Raw genomic sequence first — 20147 nt, 5'->3', positions numbered from 1 at the left:
CATTTTGAGAGATAATGATAAATTTAGTTGATAGCACATCTTTCAAACTGACAGTATAAAACACATAAAATACTGTTTAATATCTCATGTTCAAAGAAATCCCACTGTAGAGCCTGTTTTCAATTATATCATTATATGTGCATACTGCAGCATGCACATTTAAGAGTTTAACGTAGCTACACAAAATTCTGTTTTCACTGCTTCCTCAACTCATTTCTTCCTTGAAAAGTATCTTAAAATAAGGTATTCTTCATATGACAGAATTCTAGCCTTCAGTAGGTTAACTACAGGTAAAGTTCATTTTACATGTGGCCTGTAATTTGAAACATTTATGAGTCCTTATCATTCCTTTTTTTATTATCTTTTAAAAGAGCAAATTTATGTACCGAGTGGAATGGGAGAGATGCATGATGATGTACGAATTTCTTCTTTCCTATAAAGCTAGTTTTAAAATTGTATTACTATTAGAATATCTTTAATATAAGATTATTCACAAAGGAAATTTATATACCCTGATGTGCCTTTAAAATCCAGAATCAGGTCTCAGACATTTCCTTTAATCTCTTTTCCCTTAACACTATATAACAGCAAGAGGATTTGATAGATCAATCCACTTGAAATGACAATTCTTAATTTTGTTGATCACTGCTAGTATTCCAGCAGAAGTTCCTGAATAGTTAAAAGTTTTATTAAATAGAACATAACTTTACAATTCAATTTTAATCCATTTCTAAAAGGGGTTTACATGGAATCTCCAAATAACACATTTTTTGAAGTGAGATCTCTTGGCTTTCACAAAACCAAGCACCTCAGCCTGCACTTTTTCCCTAAATTCCATGTGTTTACTAACATGATGTTTAAAGTATGACAACTTCTTCTAGAAGACACCTTCTAATACCTTAGTGCTAATGCCATGTATTTCTAACACAACTATGAAGAATCATAGAAAGCAGATGGGATCTTTCTGAAAGTACTGCCTTCTATTTGGGAATTAAGAAAAACCATAACTTTGGTGAAACTATGCTAAACATTCTTAGATGTACAAGTAAGGTCTCTGATAAGCATTAAAGTCTCCCTTTTCTATCTGTTGTATATTCCTCCCACATTTCTACTTAATTTTTAAAAACTAAAATACGGCCATACTTTCTTTTAGTGTATTTCTAATATTCCTTCAAAGACATAGGATGAGTCAACAGGGTTGAGTTCTAGCACCGAAGTCCTATTTCCAGTTCACATTCAACAAAATACACGTGCATTCAAGGTTACATCAACAGACCACCTAAAAGGCTGCTCTGACATGATCCATTCTTAAAGCTGTTCAGCATTAGACTCAAGTAATTCAACATACAAGACACTTAAAAAAGCATATATTCCATATGTATCACAACACAAAGGTACACATATGAACCAATAAACTGATTATAAAACTGTACCTGCATATTTTCTCTCAAATCCGTAGCATCCCGAATAGGTTGGAGGGCATTCTTGAACACTTCATCTATTGTTTTAATCCATAATGTTCTCATAGAAGCATATTCCCTTGATTTCTTGCCCTTCCTCACAGAGAGGCCCCGCTTATGAGGTTTCCCACCACCCCTTCGATTAGTAATGGCCACATGCACAAACAAGGAAGCATGAGCTAAACTTTCACCAGTCAATGACTGCAGAGGAACGTGCCGATAACCAGTCTGGAGACACTCAAAGGGAATAGTGTACTGCCCGATAAACTCGTCCCCAATGTAATCATCATCCAGCACTACAAAACGCACCATAGCTAGTTCTGGTAAATTTATTTGAAATTCAAAGCTTTCATCAAAAATTGGATTATCCCCGTTCTGATGCATAGTTTTCGTCCTTTGCTCAGCACAGTCAGCAGGGATTCCATGTATTTCAACATAGACATAAGGATCCACAACATCACCTTTGGCACCTGATCCTTTGGGTTTAGGGAAGTTTTGTCCACTAATGATCTTAATATGAAGCAGCTGAGGTGAAACTCCAGGCACGGTGTCTTTTGTATTCGCGCTAAAGAAGGAAACTTCTTCTCTCATGATAGCAGGACGAAGGACGTAGCCACAGTTTCCGTTTTGTCGAAACCAACCAATGTTAAGGTCCATCATTAAGCCAGGCGTTTGAAAGTTCATTGCTACTATCTGACAACCACATTTCCAGAAGTCCTGGGGATTCATATTACTGGAGTCAATCCTCATAGGACTGGGGAAAACCCTTGCAAGAAAACGTTTGTTATAATTTACAAAGTCTCCTGGGTTTTCGTTGGCATATTTGCTAGCAAGCACTTCATTAAAGGAGCACACTTCCCAGTACTTCTGGAGCTGAAATGAAACTTGAAACTCTTTGAACTGAACTGATTTACATATGCTTACCAACTCAGAGAGATCTTTGCAGAGCTGGAATCGTTTCCCTGTCATTGAGTTTTGCTGTTCTACCCCCTCTTTCGCCACTCTCTGTGACATTTCTGCTCCTTCATCTTCATCTGTAACATCTCCCTCTAGTCCAGAACAATTAGCAGAAAGCTTCTTTGCTTTAATTAGTATTTTCCCTTTAAGTGATTCCGGTGATGGAAGATAAGACTCTTCAATGTTTGGAGACTGCGTATGTAGTTTGTCCCCCAAAATTTTCTTCATGTGTTGTACCATCACTTTCTGCTGCTTAATAGAACAATGATTTTCTAAACACAAAATAAGAGGGTATTCTGAAGCAAAAAAGGCATACTTGTTAATAATGTCAATCACACTACGGAAGACAATTTGTGATGTCATCGTATGCCCTGTGTAAATCACGGGCTCATTATCCGGACCATCCCAGACATCCAGTTCAACACTTCGACAACCCATTTTTAGAGCACGAATGTAACCTGTGATGTCAGAAGGCCCTCGAAACTGATCCTCTATCAAGTATGTATTATGAGATGAATTTATAAAATAATGAGATAAAGGTTGTTTCATATCTTGACAAACTTTTTTATGTTCTGGATCAAATATGTGGCAGTCTGGTGAAGTAAGGTAATTTGTAAACCCATCTATAGAAAGACAACCCTTTTCCTGGCCCTCTTTGGCTGGCTCATATTTCTGAATAATTTCAAGGCTTATTTCTTCTGTGACCTGTGCCATACCCTGCTCTGCTTCCAAAAACATCATGAGGTCCTTGGTATCTAGAAATTCTTTATTGCTTGAAAACTGAACTAACAGGAAATAGATTTCAGGTCTGGTACAAAGTTCATGAAAAACTTCAATAAATTCTTCTTTTGTTACTTCAGTACCAGTTTTTTCCCTGGATCTATGTAACTCCTTGAATTTCAATTCAATTTTATTAGTTTTTAAACCAGGGTTTAAGTCTTTTATAAACTGTACAGCATCACATAGGGGTATATGTCCCAAATTATCTACATCTGATTCACTGAACATTTGTGAAAGCCATGAAGTCCGCATATTATCTTGAGTAGTTCCTAGCATATCTAGAGTATGTTTTCCATAAGAAATCAGGTATCTTAAGCCAGTAACCCAAATATTTGCAACATCTGCTGAGTTAGCAACCAGATCTAGTGACTCATAATTTTCTCCGTATATAATTGAAAACGCACAATCTTCTGATATCTGGTCATATATTCCATTGCTGCGAAAAATATCTGTATTTTTTCCTGTTCTTACTTCTTTGATTGACTTGATATCAATCTTTGCTTTTTCAGAATCCTTTTTCGAAGGTTCCCAGCGTAGAGACTGCATATCAGCATCCAAAAGAAAGTATCGGTGATACACCCTGGAGTTGGATCGGACTTTTTTGAGCTCAGAGCCTTCCACCATGGCGTTGATACAGTCGCTTGCACTGCTGATCTTCTTCTCTGTGGGCATGCTGCTGAATGACACAGTCTTCTTCCTTTCTCGTTTCTGTTTCGTACCATCCTAGTAAACAAAGAGGGGGGGAGAAAAAAAATAGTGTATCAGTATGATTTTGCTCAACATTGAAATAGGTTTCAATTTAAAGCTGAAAGTTCATCAAGTAGTTCAATAATGTCTATGTGATGACCAGTAAGATGGAAATTCTTACTGGAATCATCACAGTGAAAATACTAATAATGGCTTTCTATTTACTCTTGCTTTTATAACTAATCTTCCAGATTTTTTTTAAGTATTTTTGATGAACACAAAATTAAAAAAACAAGTTTTCAATGCTAACAAAACAATAATGCTGTATTATTGCATATATGTATATACATTTTATTTTATGAGTTGTATCTTAGAGAGAGAACAGGTTCTGAAGTCAAGGCAGTAGGAAGCAAGCTTTTCTCTGAGTCCTTATACAGTCCTACAGATACTTGCCAAAGTTGTCAGTACAGAATATAATGCTTTAATACCATGCTGACAGGATCCTTGTGAACACCAGAGAAACATTAATACACAATTAACTACATAAAATCCATGGGACATGGCTCTAATCTAAGCATACAAGACATTAACAGCACTTCTTTATGCACAGCTCCCTTCACCAGAGCACCCATCCATGCTCTTCCCACAGACTGCCCACAGCACTCACACATCCCTCCCCTACCGCAGGAAAATACCCATGACAGTCTAAAGAAGCTGGACAGAAACACAAGGAACTGGACTGGAGCAGATGTAATTCCCTGCAAGTTCTGAGTTTCAGAAAATACAGCAGTGACTCAGAAAGAAACTTCTGAGAGGGTTTAACTGTTTCCGAAGGACCTTCATGTCTTTAGAAAGGACTGGAATGGAAAATCTGGTCATGAAGGGAAGCAAAAGTGATTCACCACTGCTCTTAAAGCAATGAGATAACCCAGAGGTCTTACTTTACTAGAGAAAGCTTGGGTATATCAGGATATATAAGCATTAAAAAAAGGAAAAAATCATTTAGCTATCTCTATTGTTCCTGTTTGTGGTAATTAAAACAAGTGCAAGTAAATCAGCAACACAGGTCTTAAGTACAATCAATTTCATAAGAACTGAATTTAAGAAACTTGTGTGCTTTCATTATTTGCATTTTCTGAGATTGAAAAACACTGGGGTTTTTTTCTGAAAGCAATGTGTCTTGATGACCTAACTTTTAGTCTGAAATAACACTTGCATTAAAAAATATTTTTATATTAGATATTCTAATTAGAAGTGTTCTCCTTATAAACCAGCACAGCTCAAAAAATTACTTTTCCAGCTTTGTAAAAAAAAAAAAGAATGTTGATATTCCCTCAGTTTTCCATTTTAAGTCTGTTCCAGTGCAAATCAGCATTGCTTAAATGGCAGAAAGGAAAGTGAAAGAAAACTTTTAATGACTGCTGCATTGAACAGATGTTCAAATAAAAACCATCCATTACAAAATGCATTTCCAGTTCAGGGCACATGTGCTGTATGTTTGATTTCACTAAATTAAAAATGCAGAGTCCTGGTTTTGTAATTTAATTTATAAGCACCTGAAAAGTCTTTCATTGAAAACAATGATTAGTAAAGTGAGCCGACTTAATATTTGCTGTTCTGTGTTTGAGAAAATTAATCAACCATACTATTCTTGCACCTTTAATGACAGCAGAATTTGCTTTATTCAAGTTCTCAAGAGTCCAGTAAAAGCGAATAACCCTGCAGAGGACTGTTTTATTTCTAACTGCAGATCAAACACCTGCAATGGATACTGCACAGGGTTGACTCTCGGAATCTCATTACACGTAGTTTAGGCATAAGGATTGTTTTCAAACAACAGCAAATTTCCTTAACTTAAAAAAAAAAAAAATCAAATGTGATTTTTGTTTACAGAGGTTTTTGTTCTATTTTAAGCCCAGCTTGTTTGTCTACCTATTTATATCTCCTAACCTGAAAAAGTGGTGAAGGACAGTTCCATGTAAATGAGCAATGACATTCCTGCCTGGTATTCAGGGCTTGGAATTAAGCATTTTGAAACTCCTTAATGCTCTAGATTTCTCAGTCACAAACCTGGGAGAGGAATACATTTCTCAAGCTGTTGAGTGACATACAGCTGATAGATAACCTCCTGACACCAGAACCATCAACGCCTGGCAAGTATTACCTTGCCTGACCATGACCAGAAGAAAGGTCTACACCTTCCTCTATGATCAGGACTGTATCTGATCCAAGACACTGAAGAGCAAAAGAAAAGAAATATCTTCCATTTCTTGATACCATCTGATGTAAACAAGCCCATCTCAAGGCAGCCCCATTGCCAGCTCTAGTTACTGAAAGCTTAAACTGGAGTTCATGCATGTGGATCAGAGGAGCAATTCAATGTATCACCTGCAAGATAATTTTGCCTGCCTGCCAGATGAATTCGCAGCCAGTTCACCAGTACTCTTCATTTTTGCAGGGTAAAGCAGTCTAGCCACTCCAATTATTTATATAAAGCCAGCACCACAGTGCGAATGACTGTGAAAACATTCTGAGCTCCAGAATACCCTTCATAAGTTTTTGCTTCTCCAGAAATCAATAATCCTGAGCTACCAGACGGCCTGTGCAAGTCCCCATCCCAGCAGAGACATGGCAGTCATGATCAATGTGCATGAACAGAGTAACTTCAAGGATATTTTACCAAAGACACTGGCGAGAAGTATTCACCTGTCTGAAAAACCTCCTTTTCTGAAAAGACACAGAAAAGAAACTCTCACTTCACAAGCTGAGAATGCAATTGCATAGACCATGCACAAACTGTGTGAAATTCATTTGTGAGTCTTAGCAATATAGTCTGGCATGGAGGAGACAAGTTTATTCTGTTATAAGATGTGGAGGATTTTACCCTGAAAGTGAGGTGGCATTCATGGAACCGGGTTAAGTCTCTCATGGCCTTAGGTCTGCCTTGAATCAAAAAGAACAGCATATCAGAAAACTGTATCTGAACAAACACAGGAGTGACTTCTTGGCATTCATGAGACTTAACAGGGTTCTTGCTGTTCAACATGCTCAAAGTGACACTGACTCTACAGTGCAGATGCATAATTCAGTCCAAAGCAGCAGCTACAATTTTTGTGCTGAAACAACTTTCAATCATTCTAGGATCTCTTGCACAGTGAAGACCGTGTCAATCCTCAGTTTATAACGTCCTACCATCAATTACAGGATTTCCCCTAAAGACTGTCTGTGCTTCATAAGGCTTAAACACTGAAACCAGAACAACCACCTCATCAATACATTTCTTAATACTATTTATACCCCAGCCAAGGTCACCTGCAAGATGTTTTGAGGAACAGACAAGACCACAGATAAAACTGTTTTGAAACATTGCTCATAACCACTACAAGTGACTACACAGAGTTTAGTTTATCCAGGAGTTCCTAACAAGCATCTAGCAGTTTAAAAAACAGAAATAATCCCAGCTGTCACCTGTGGCACTCAAGAGACAGACACAGCTGGAGAAAATGGATTAAAAGCACAAGGAGGGAAGAGTATACCCATGATAACTTTTTTTATTCCTCTCAAGGTACCAACAAAGAAACAGCTATGTGACAAGACAGCACTATCTACAAAATAGAATTCTGGAGACAACAGAGAATCTTGAATCAGACATTGAGAGAGATACACGTAATTCCTGAACGCCAACACTTTTAATTTATGCAACTTTATGATAAAATTACTTAAAAGGCAGTTCAAATAACCACTGGTACTGATAGGGACAGCAGTAGAGTTCAAACAGAGATTTGATAATGTAATAGATCAGGATGTCAGAGGAAATGATGAATAGTGTAAGGTTTGTAAATATCTCCTAAAGGAAAGGAAGCAGAGAGTGAACTTCATGACCTGTAAATGCCCAAATGAATCATGCCCCAGAAGCAGTACTTAAAAAATATTTAAACACCAAGTTGCCAAAATGTTTAGGTACCATTTGGTCCAGTGGAATATAGAACACTTACAGCCCAAAGTAGGGGCTTGCCAACCCCCTCAAAGTGGTACATGTGGGGCTGCAGCAAGAGTACAGTGCAGAACACACTATCCACCTGCCAATACAGAATGGTCCTCACACTGGCCCATGCAAACTCTGGAGATGGATGCCTGACATCCTGCCTCTCTCCGTGACTAAAGCTACCTGCACCTTTGAGGTGGTAGTTTCTAGACTGGAAAATCCAGGCCTCTATCTGCATTTAGCCCACTAAGGTACTCTTTTTAGAACAGAGGACTTCAAAAAGAAAAGACAACGGTAAAAAGAGGAAGTGGAATAGTGACAGATTTCTAGAGCACTCGTCTGGGAAGTGAAAGTCCCTGATGTCATAAAACATAAACATTTCACTTGGTGACCTTGAATGCAAAATGTAGTCCACATAGCAAGGACCTGAACACTGAATTTTGTCCTCTCAATACACACCTCCCCAGGTGGACAGGTCTCCTGCTGCTACTTTTTTATGCTCTAACCATACAGAATTTCCATTCATTTTTATATGCCAGAGGTTCACTAAAGTGTGGAAGGCAGCTCCATGCTAGTGTTGAGAGCATGAGCACTCCCAGATGCCCAGGCAGAGGGATCAGAGCCCAACCACTCCATGAGTAGGCAAGCGCTCTGCCAGCCAAGTGATTACACAAGAAACAAGAACACAAAACACCCCCTGAAGTGCAGCACCTCACTGCAGGCTTTTTGATTGCCAAGGGCTGAGCTTTGACAACCTCTGAGAAACTCACACACCTTGAGGCAACGATGGTACACAGTCTGTAGAAGCTACAGTCCCAAGAACGCCTACTTAGTTCATCCCAAACAGAAAAAAGACAAATGTGAGCCATTCAGCCTAGCAAGGTCTGTACACAGGCATAGTAATAAGACTGCAGTCAGGTACAGTGTCTCAAGAGCTTTCAATTTTTTCTTTTTTTTTTTGCAAATAAGTTCTAAATTAAGTGGCATGCTTGTGAACCTGAAGGACAGTGGTGTGCCAATACTCTGAGCAATTACAGGTGAGTAGGTGAGAAGAAAGGCCCGACCTAAGTGTGGTAATTTAAATTTTTATCCAATTACGCCATTATTTCATGTCATACAGTGTGAAAGCTGTTTTAGATATAATTTAGCGTACATCTGTAGCCAACAGTGTCAGTAAAATTCATTACTTTTTGATGAGAACACGCAGACTGATGATCTTCATAATGAACACAGAGTGAACTACTCTTCTGACACTATACAACTCATTGATGACTTGTTTTTTATAGTAGATGTGATACGTACATAGCCAATTTGAGTACAAGACCTGCCTGTTTTTATCAAATGCAATTCAGCAGTAATTGCAAAATCACCTAGCTTGAAGACATGATGTATAACAAGCCTATTTCAGGAAGTAGTAAGTTAAAAAAAAAATTATGCTTTGTTTATTTAATTAAGATTCTTAAGCATTTTTCTTCAAGACAAAAAACTTGAATTTTATATAGATTTTCTTCATACTTAAGAAAGCATGTCTATATATAGTTAAGTCTACTCAAAGGAAAAAAACCCACATTTATTTAAGTCAGCACTTTAAAATATTAATTTTCTAAATGCATTTTGTTAAAAACATTATAATATCAGTAATTTGTTCTTTTCCAAGGTTCCACCTGTGGTTTTAGAGAGATAAATGTTAGTGTGGATGAGCAAATGTGCTACAAGTGCAATGTCAATCATATTATCTTTATCTCTATAAATATTTTTAGCACAAAAATATTTAGGGTTTTCTTTGAAAAAACACCTGTAACTGAAACAGCAATAATGAACAGGACCACTTGTTTTTGCAAGCACATATGAAAAAATAAATCATATTATGTATAGTTTTCCTATGCATAGCTGCCAACTCATTCTACAACATAGAATGCAGCATTATAAAAGAGGCTAAGCAAGTTTTTGTGTGAAAGAGGCAGTAGAAAAAAAGGAAGGAAAATAAAAGGTAACTCAAATCAGCAATGGTTCATCTTTGATACACAAAATTAAGCATTGATTTCAAGAGTTTTATGCAGTTAAAGGCAGAGTGAGAGTCTTCTTTGGAAGAAGGTGGGGAAAAAGGGAGGAAAGAGCTGTGCAGGAGAAAGGAGAGAGGTGGTGGTGCAGAACAGGCACTTCACCATCAGGAGCCATGTCCCTGAAGGCAGGAGCTCGGAGCTCTACATCCTTGCCCTCGATGCACCCTCTCTCAGCCTTATTCTCCTGGAATCAACAAATCAGCAGAAGAATCTGCTGACAGCCACCACTCAGCCCCTCTCTTCCAGCCAAGCATCCTCTCTTCCTAGTCAGCACCTTTTAATTTGCCATTACCAGGAGATTCTTACTAACACAGTGACCCAGATTCACTAAAAAGCACGTACTTTTTAATGCTGTAACACAGCTGTCCAAAGCTTCCAGAGCATGTGGAAACCAAAACAAGAAGAAACTCTTCAAGTAATCAGCAGTTCAGCTGACAGGATCCCAGACGCTTCAGAAATGGCACGTGTTAAATCAGACTGTGTCCAGCAGTTTCTGCAGCCACTGTTTAACTGCACACAGCTCCAAGCAGTAAAACAAAAGTAGAGTCCTCAACTGAAATAACAACCATTTGAGGAGAGACAAAACATCAGCTATTTGGAAAACACAAGTCCTCCCACTTGTTGTGAATCACTGTATTTGTGCTCAGCATTTAAATATTTCCCCAAACTGGTACTCATGACATATCTGTTGTTTGTAGAAATCTTTTAAGAAAAACATATTTTTCTAATGTGTGGTGGGTTGACCCCAGCCGGACCCAGTTAAACAATGTTATAAATAACAACGAGGAGGAAAAAAAATATGATTAGTTGAAGAAGTAACAACTCCTTTTTTTTTTTTTTTTTTTAACCTCTTTTTTTTACTAAAGGAATTCTGTACTTAAAGGATTATGGACGCAGGTGCAAGTCTTAGCTCAATGTTCAAACAAAAATGACCTATATTATTTCACATGAGCAAACTGCATGTTTCATGATACAGGTAAACCAATTCCCTCTTCAAACCCTCTTCAATACATTCATTTTCTGTCCTGTGTCTTCCTCCTCCTGCCCCAGTTGCATCTCCCTTCTCCCCAGTTCAGCTCCTCAGGCCTTCATTAGCACCTGTCTGACACACAGTAAGTTAACTTACCTCACTATCTCAGGAAACAAAAAAAAAATCTATTTTCTCCCAAATTAGTTTTCTGCAATTTTAGTGAGCTGAAACAATTTTCCACGTGACCAGCTAAGTATCAGAGATGGTTCAAAATAACCACCAGAAACAAAGAACCAATTAAAAATGGGAGGAAAGAACAGTTACTCACTTTTATCAAGAAATTAATTCTATTAAAATCAATGTAGGTGAAACGCTTCTGTTGAAATCCAATCTTACATGAACTGACAGTAAAGTTTTATGTCATTAGGTTTTGTGGTGGACTTGGTCATCTTAAAGGCCTTTTCCAACAAACAATTCTATTAGAGAAAACAAAATCTCTCATCTTGGTCCACCTGACAGAGTGCAGCAACAATTTCATAAACATATAAAACATAAAGGCAAGCTATAAGAAAACTGCCAACACCATAAAATAACAGAATTGAGGTTCTCAGGCTCTTGGGCTCATTCTGTTCTGCCTCATTTCAAGAAAATAGGACACCAGAAAATTTATGATTCTATGATATGAGGAGAGATCACTTTCACACTACCTATTAGACAGAGCAGAGAAAAATGGTAGCCTGTGCTGGCCTTGTTGCTGTTACAGCAGGCAATTTGACTGGAAAGACTGTGACTGCAATGAGCCAGGAAATAACAGGATATGGTTTTGCAAATAAAGTCTAGACTAAAGGGTTTCTTTACAAAACTTCCTACAGAAGAGCTTACTTAGTCATTTGATCAGTTTACCAAGAGTAAAGAAACCATCTTTTAATATGTTTTTGATGATGCTGTCTTATGTATCCTTTGGTGTTTCATTATTCAAGTTGTCTCACAGGATGTCACAAGGGAGCTGTCCCTGAGTCTCTGCTATGTGGTGTAGATACAAATTCACAGAATATTCTGAGTTGGAAGGGACCCACAAGGGATCATCAAGTCCAAGGCAGACGCTTCTTCCACAAAGATGCCAAAGACATCCACGGGCATGATGCTGCTTGCTGCCTTCTCACTCAGCTCTTACTTAAATCCACTCCATATTCTTTTGAAGAGAAAGTAAACAATCTGAAATTGTTTATTCTGCTGAAAATAAAGGAGTTGATGCTACTTTTACTATGTTTGAATTTGACATAAATCTGTGGCAACTAAGACTTCCCCATTCTGCAGTTGCATGCTGCCATGTATGTTTGCCTTCTAGCAGGAATTACTATAATACACCATTCTAGGATTCTGTCATTTTAAAACAAAATTTTATAATTTAATTATATTATACTATGTATGACATTATAATTCTATAATACATTATTATATATATAATATTATATCTGAACATTAAAACATGGCAGCACAGCCAAAATTCAAACACCATTGAAGCATTCTGTCATGTATGAGTTCATCTGCACATTTATGAAATTAAAATAAAGGGGCATTTGGTTTCAGGGGTTAATTTACAATACAGATGAGCAGGGGAAAGAGGAAAAACAGTCTGGTCTCAAAAGAAAATAAATAAGAAGCATTTAAGGAAACTACCCAGACTGCTGTGAGCACAGAGAGAGCCAAAGCCTGCGTTATGCTTGGCATGAACATCTCAGTTCTTAGTGTTACTGAGTCAGTTACAGTTCAGGCTTCTTGGAAGCATTTCCAACTGAGCAAAAGAGGTATCCCATTTTCACAAACTTGATAAAAGCAAAACACGCATATTTCAGATCCAAACAACCAACATTTTAACCAAATTCATATAAACTTCAAGAATTATTTATGTAATACAGCAGTTACTATGTACTGAGTCTTAAACTGAGGAAACTGCACTGAAAGAAAGCTGTTAAAAATTGCTTGATGGCATGAAGAGTTTTAACCCTAAATAAGCAAGCTGAGAGTTTTTTATACTCCTAATTTCTCATGTATTAAGAAATTATATCTAAACTATGACAAACAGATCATTTTAATTACCACAGAAAAACTTATGTTTATTATAAGCATTTATTTTTTCTGTCATTAACAATCAGAAAAAGTAATAGTAGCTACAGATGCTTTTAGCTTGAATAATGACTGAAGATGACAAAGCAGATGCTGCATACAAAGGTACTAAAGGATTTGAAATTGGCTCAACAAAATGGCTCAACAGGTTTCAGCATGGCTCAGGAGAGAAGTCTCTGAGTCTTCACTGTTATCCGCATTTCTGCATACACACGCGCACCTATTTATACGCTGAGCATTTTCATTTTCAGGTCTTCCATAATGTTTTGAATACCCAAACACTACAGCTAAGATACACTTTCAGGAGCATTCTAATCAAGACTTATTAACAAGATTTAATATGCAGCAGTCTGGGGTTGAATATCAGGGTTTTTTTTAGTATTCATAGCCTCATGTTAGTTCCACTGGTAGAAGGCATGGCATTTTTCCATTTCTTGTTTCAGTCATAAACAGCAATTTGACCGAATTGGCAAAATAAGTAACACAGCTGTCGGCCTTTAAAGCAAAAGTACAGCATGTGGGTGACTTTGAAATATAACAGAGTAACTATGTTTAAGATTTCTGTAATTTCAGATGCAGGCTCTGCAGAAAGCTGCTTCACCTCTCCTTTGCTGCTCCCCTTCAGCATCACAGAGGAAGAGAAGCCAACAGCATCACCAGCAAGACGTAAGATGGAGCACTGGCTCAAGCCTCCCAACCATTTTGCACTCTTGGGAAAGCCTTCCCAGCAGCTTTTCCAGATTTTTCCCACACATGAGTGTTTGGTTTGATTTATTTGCTTGGTTTTTTACCAACTTTCCTACCTAGCAGGCCCAGACACCATCCTATCTGATTCAAAAACAAAAGTATGTAGAGTACAAAAACAAGTACGTAGAGTATGCATTTTAGGATGCCATTACAGGTACATATGCCACAAAATTACATATATTTAAATACTAAAAAAATAATATGGAAAAAGACACCTTACTCCATGCAGACAAGATTCTTATTTTCAATGCTGCATATGCAGCCAGCAAAAGAAAATAACTGTGTTTGTTATGATGGACTAATTTAGTCAGAAAGCAGAAAAGTACCTTGTCTCTCTACTGTAAGAGGAAATCTACTTGATATTCCCTTAACTGTCAACATCTCTTGCTCACAAAAAATAAACAGCAGATTGACCACAAACGTGTTCTATGATTTATAGGAAGAGCTTTTTCATGCATCCTTACAGGTCATCCCACCCAACCTCTCAGCACAATGTTATGACTAAGTCATGCATTTTTACTTTCCCTCATGTGGCAAAATGTTCACTTCCACCTGTGCTGTCAATTTGCCTATTTTGTCCAAATTACAATCCAAATGTCATCTGCTCTCTTGGAAAGTTCCTGGTGTTTCTGTGTCCTTTCCTGTCCCTGAGTGTTTTCCAGGGAACAACACAGAAGTAAAATTATCACCCATGGGTTATTTTTTCCAAGTCAGGGATTCAGGCTTCAGAGTAATAAAACGTAAAAAATTTTTTCATTCTAAAAACTATCATTACCACTGCCCTGCAGCTTTCAATCCATCAACTGATTTTCTTCACTCTAGTGATTAATGAATGGTGTCGTCAGATTTGCTTCTGGACTAATTGTAATTGGACTAGCAAATTTCTCAAGATAACTTTAAAGAAAGAAATGGAACTTCACAGACTGATTTGTTCTCCTTGTGTGGTTTGAGATGAGTTCCTTTTTGTCAATTAGGAGAGTGACTAATACCAATATTAACTCTTCAATGCCACAAAGAGTTCACGCACATAATTCAGTATTAAATTAAACACAAAATTTGAAATTTTTAAAAATTTATGACTTGCTAAACAAATATTATCTTGCAAATTCTTGAGTTGCTACTTCAGCCTTACTGGTAAGATGGTAATGATAATTAAACAGTGATAACTACCTGTTGATTTTTAAGGACAATTCTTATGAATTAGATTAAAAATACTTACTAGGTTAACACACAGGCAGACAAGACATGAGTACCCAAGTACTTTTGCTAACCACATAAGGCTGTTTCTGGCTTGTTTTCCGTGTTGATTTTCAGGTGTATGTAATTTACAGTTGTCAAAAAATTACAGGAAATTCTCATGCTGAATGCTACATCAATGCCCTTCTCCCCCCCCCCCACTTAACTCAGTTCTTTAATTATTCATAACAGTTACAGGCACTTAGGAAAGAACAGTGAACTATGAATATTTAATACAAGATGCCTGTAACAGAAAGACATGAGAAAGACTACAAAAATCAAACAGTATAAAGTATTTGTTTATCCTAAGCAAAATAAAAAGCAAGGCAGGAGATCTTTATAAATGTTCATAGCTTTGACAAACCAAACCTAATAAGTTATCTGTATGCTTTCCCAAATAATTACAACTAAACAAATAAAAATTGGCAGGTATACCAGTTTTCTTCAGACTTTTAGTATTTTAAAGGGATCTATTTTGATCTCTTGCTATAAGCTTGCCTTGTGAGGAATGCTGAATAAGTATCACTACAGGACATTACAGTTTCGGTATGTCAAAGGACGCAAGAGTCAAGAGCAAATACACTGAAGACAATTTTTAGATTCCCATCTACAACAGCAGCATCTTAGCAAGTAGTTGCTAAGAAATTCTCAATATAGATTAGAATTATAGCACTTGGGGCAGTAAGAAAGTACGCAAGAACTTAAAAAGATTGTAAAATACGGTTCATAACCCTTCTAGTTGTGGAGGAAGGCTACGGATATAGTGTGCACTCGAACTTCAGTATAATATGGCCGGCAAAAATAATCCTACTTTTAATTTTCAGAACTCAGTGTATTTAATACTTGGTGCAGGCAATAACGAAAATATGGTAATACCATAATTGTGTTCTGTGGAGGAAAAAAAAAAATTACTAGGAAAAAAAGACTCCTTTTTTAAACCACTAAGTCATACAAGGGAAATATCATTAATCTTTCATCAGTACATTCATGTACCATCTCTCAATACCCTGTATGCAGCTTTCTAGATTTCTTACACATCACAAATACTCCAAAAGTCACAGTGTAAAGCACAAAAAATTAACTCACATGATATCCAAAACTAAAACCAATCACAGAAGCAAAACAGTTTTCTCATCCCTTTTCTTCAAATTGAATTACCTTCTGCTCACTCTGACACCAAAGGCCTCCACTGATTCTGCTCACAGCACAGAGTGCTATCCCTGTCCTTTGAAATCACCTTCCCACCATGAAGGCCCACCTGCCTAAACCAAAAGGAAAAAAGGTGCATGCCTGGGGTGAGCAAGAAAAGGCTGAAGAAGAAAAGTTCAGGTAATACTTAGAAACTACATTAATTTTCCTTATCTCAACCTTACAGCCACCCACCATGAAAACTCAGTGATTTAATGATTTCATGGGGAGAAGTTTTATTCTTGTTCAATGTAACAGAGAGACTGAAACTGGAACTGTTCCCTCACAGTCAACGCCCCCGCTCTCCCAGCTTCCTACTTCCAACTTTCTCTTTAATAATAATAAGTAGTTTAAAAAAGCTATCCAAACATATTATTTTAATCGTTCATATTTTATTGTTTTAAAATGATTCAAGCATTCACCTTCAACATGGAAACCTTTGTGAAAAGAATCTTTTCTTTTCCTAATACTGTTAGTCAGAACTGAAAATGTATCACAGAAGCCTCTTCCGTACCTAAAGCATTCAGATAGTTTAATCAAGATGTGGTGGAGAGTATATTTAGATTCTACTTGAAAGTTTGCCTGTACAGTGGACAGTAATGCAAAGAAAATCCCTGCTCTAAATGACACCAGTGTACCAGGAAAAGTACCAGAATGGGCACAGTTATATTTGCAAAATGTGTCTTTTGGTTACCCAGCTTACTCCTCCCAGTAGCTGAATTACGCCAGGAAAAAAAGCCTGCTGTTAGAATTTGTGTGGTCCCTAAAAATAGAGCTGGCCCTCAGATCACCTATACCAATAAATCTAGTCAAAAGCAGACTAGCCTTCAGTATTAATACTTACACTTGAACCCTGAAATAAAGGCAAGTATTCAAATGCCATAATGAAATTTGAAGGAACAACATTTTATAGATTTAAAAACTCTCAGAATAGTTTAACTGCTACAAAGACTAAAATAGTAAATCTTTAACTTCTTACAAAACCAAAGAGATCATTAGATTTTTTAAAAAGTCATTAAAATTCAAGACTTTTGGGGTTTAATTTTTTCTTTAGAAACAGATTGTATGTAAAACATTTTAAAAGCACATCTTTAACCAGCTTTACCCATATTTCCACACATTTCTGTAAACTCATACTGCAACATGACTGGCCCAGTTGGACTCAACAGACCTTAAGTTTGAAGTGACAGAGGGGCCAAAGGGGAGCATAAGAACTGAGAGGAAGCAGATGTGCCATTAAAGGAATGCTGCTTTAGAAGATTTTGATTTCTTTACTAAGACAGAACAGAAAGAATACATCTAAAGGAAAATAATTTGCTGAACTAACTTGATGCAATGACTAACTGAAAAGTTAACAAAAATATTAAATTATTTGGATACTGCATTTTGTATATATATATATACACATGTGAATATAGAATTCAGTATTTGTTACCCACTTTGAATCCTGAAATAAAAATAGTCACACTATAATTGAAAATTGCTATAAATCAACCAATTCTCTGAGACACTAAGTTAACTGAACACAGCAAAGCATTCTGGTGATATTAATAGAACAGTCTATTCATGTCTGCAGCAACTTGTTGCTGGCCAATTTTTCCCTATCACTGGATTTTAACTGTCAGTATAGTTCAGTAGAAAAGAACAAACAACAAGTGGTATAACTATTTCACTGACATTCAGTAACTTCTTATTTGATATATGTTGAATCCCTACTTGAGCAACTTGCTTTATGCTGCACCTCTATTTCAATCCTTCAACAAAGTGTAAATTAGCTATTTAAACTGGTAGAAATAGATCACGAACTTTACAAATTTGGAAAATCAACAACAATTTGATCCCAGCCTGTTGCACTGGATTATTTACTTTAGCATTTTTTAAGAACAGTTCTAGTTGCACACATTACATAATAAAGAATAAATTTTGGCCTCAGTAATGTACTATAAATACCCTTCATTTAAACACCCATCATCTTCTGCCAATCCAATCCAGCACAATATTATTCCCAGAACATTAAGGAACTGAACCTTCAGACATCTCTGTTAAATGATCTGCTCTCAAATACAGCAGAAATGTCCTAGTTTAAATAAAATCTTTTCCCTACCACGATATTTGCACACTTCTCACAATGGCATTTAGTTAAAATAAAAACTATTTCTTAAAAGATTTATGAGAAGGAAGGAAATCATGGCAGAGTAAGCTTCGTGATGATAAGTGATTGAGGTAGAAGCAGGCTGTTTCCAGGGCTACCAATGAACTATATATTATGTTTTAGACGGTTTCCTAGGAAAATAATCCAAGGGATCACATCATTTTAGAATGCATAAGAGACACACATTCTCCTAACTTTAAAACTTACTTCTTGATTTCAAATAAATCTGAAAAGAGATCTAAAGATGACAAGGTCCCACAGGCTTTCCAAAAACAGGGAGTTGGGAAGAAAAAATGAATCAATAAAATTCAGATTACAAAAAAAAGCATAGATCAAGAGCTCACACCTCTTTCCATCCCCAAGTCGACCAACAAGACACAGTCCCACCGGAGCTGACATGTCATTAAACTTGTGGCAGACACAGCTGCATCCAAAGCAAATGAAAGATCCTGATACTTCCCACAATGTCAAATCTTAGCCCAAAGAACAATTTTTTCCCTTCACATTTTTTCATTCTGGCTTCACCTAAATGAAATGGATATACAATGGTGAGATCTAAACATCTGAACTCTTTACTGCCTCTCACTGAGATTTCCTCTGCAGACATTACAGCACTGCCGAGAACTCCCGAGGGCTCGATAAGGAAAACAAAAGTTTGCTGTTTAACATTATCAATTAAACCCCGCTCCAAGAAGGGCAGGTGTAGAGCACCTGCCTCTTCAAAGACTCTCTGCAACTACACAGACTAAGATTCCTTATTTCTTCTAGGCAAGACACCAGAGAGGCTTATCTCTTCAGAGCATGACCTGCTGTCTTTCCACAGAAGTTCCCAGCAATTCTGAAAAAGAACAGGAAAGGTTTCAGAACAGATCTTAACCTGTGTCAAAATCCCTACTGTGGTAAACTATTATTTTCAAGGTAGGAAATTCATGTACTGCCTGAAGTGCTTAAAGCCAGCACTATACTATTCACCTTCTTTTTCTACCAAGATAGCTGCAAACTGCATCTGAACAAAACCAGTCATCCATTGCCCTTAGTAGATACTGACAGGTGGCAGATACACACAAGAAAATCACAGAATTTCCTTGCATGAACACGCTTTTGTCTGTGTTGGAACACCTGAATTAAACTGTAAAATTTCAGAAATGACTTCTCCTCAGATTACCCTAATCTCAAACGATTTATTTTCTTCAAGGAGATCAGAGCTTCATATGAGGGTAATTGGAGCAGTCTTTTGCAGACATTGCTACTGAGGGGCAATGAGCTTTGAGCTTCTCACATACAAGTCAGTAACCTCAGGATACTTCGAATCACATACTGATAACTGATCATTACAATTTAATCTGTTAAAAGGATAACAGTAACTGGAGAACTCTTCACACATTAATAGATAATCCTTCATCATTTTTGCCTCAAATATACCAAGAACACTTAGTAATCGATAAATTAAGCTGATGCCTCCCTTGACCTGCTGACAACACACTACCCAACACATACCAGGATACCGTTGGCCCTCTTTGCTGCAAGGATGAATTGCTGACCACGTGCCAGATTCTCATCCATCAGGACCCTAAGGTCCTCCTCCTCAGCAAAGTATGAACAATTTTCATTAATAGGTCTCACAGGACAAAAACAGCTAAAGGACTGTCAATAGGAAAAAGAAAAGTTAACAGATTAGTGATACATGTACTATTGATAATCTTTATCACAACTTAGAACCATTTCTGTGTAATTTGGTTGTTTTAAACACAGTCCATTTTAGGAGGTTTGCTCCTAAAGATAATGTGCTTAGTGA

At 37.0% G+C, this 20147-nt stretch overlaps 1 protein-coding gene across 3 annotated transcripts in view; it reads right to left on the bottom strand.

The window, feature by feature from the left end:
• PLCL2 (phospholipase C like 2) overlaps window positions 1-20147 on the bottom strand; it is a 100893-nt gene that overhangs the window by 41191 nt on the left and 39555 nt on the right. For 2 of the 3 annotated variants that reach the window (XM_069007241.1, XM_069007243.1), the window contains one exon: window positions 1434-3920. In XM_069007241.1, the coding sequence (XP_068863342.1) occupies window positions 1434-3920 (2487 nt within the window). Of the gene's footprint in view, window positions 1-1433; window positions 3921-10274; window positions 10364-20147 lie in introns of those variants that run through there. The other variant, XM_069007242.1, reaches the window with a different exon arrangement.

This window comes from Aphelocoma coerulescens, chromosome 2 (genome assembly GCF_041296385.1).
Source record: "Aphelocoma coerulescens isolate FSJ_1873_10779 chromosome 2, UR_Acoe_1.0, whole genome shotgun sequence".
NCBI classification, from domain to species: domain Eukaryota; kingdom Metazoa; phylum Chordata; class Aves; order Passeriformes; family Corvidae; genus Aphelocoma; species Aphelocoma coerulescens.
The sequence above is the reverse complement of the archived record's forward strand: the minus strand, read 5'-3'. Positions and strand labels throughout refer to the sequence as shown.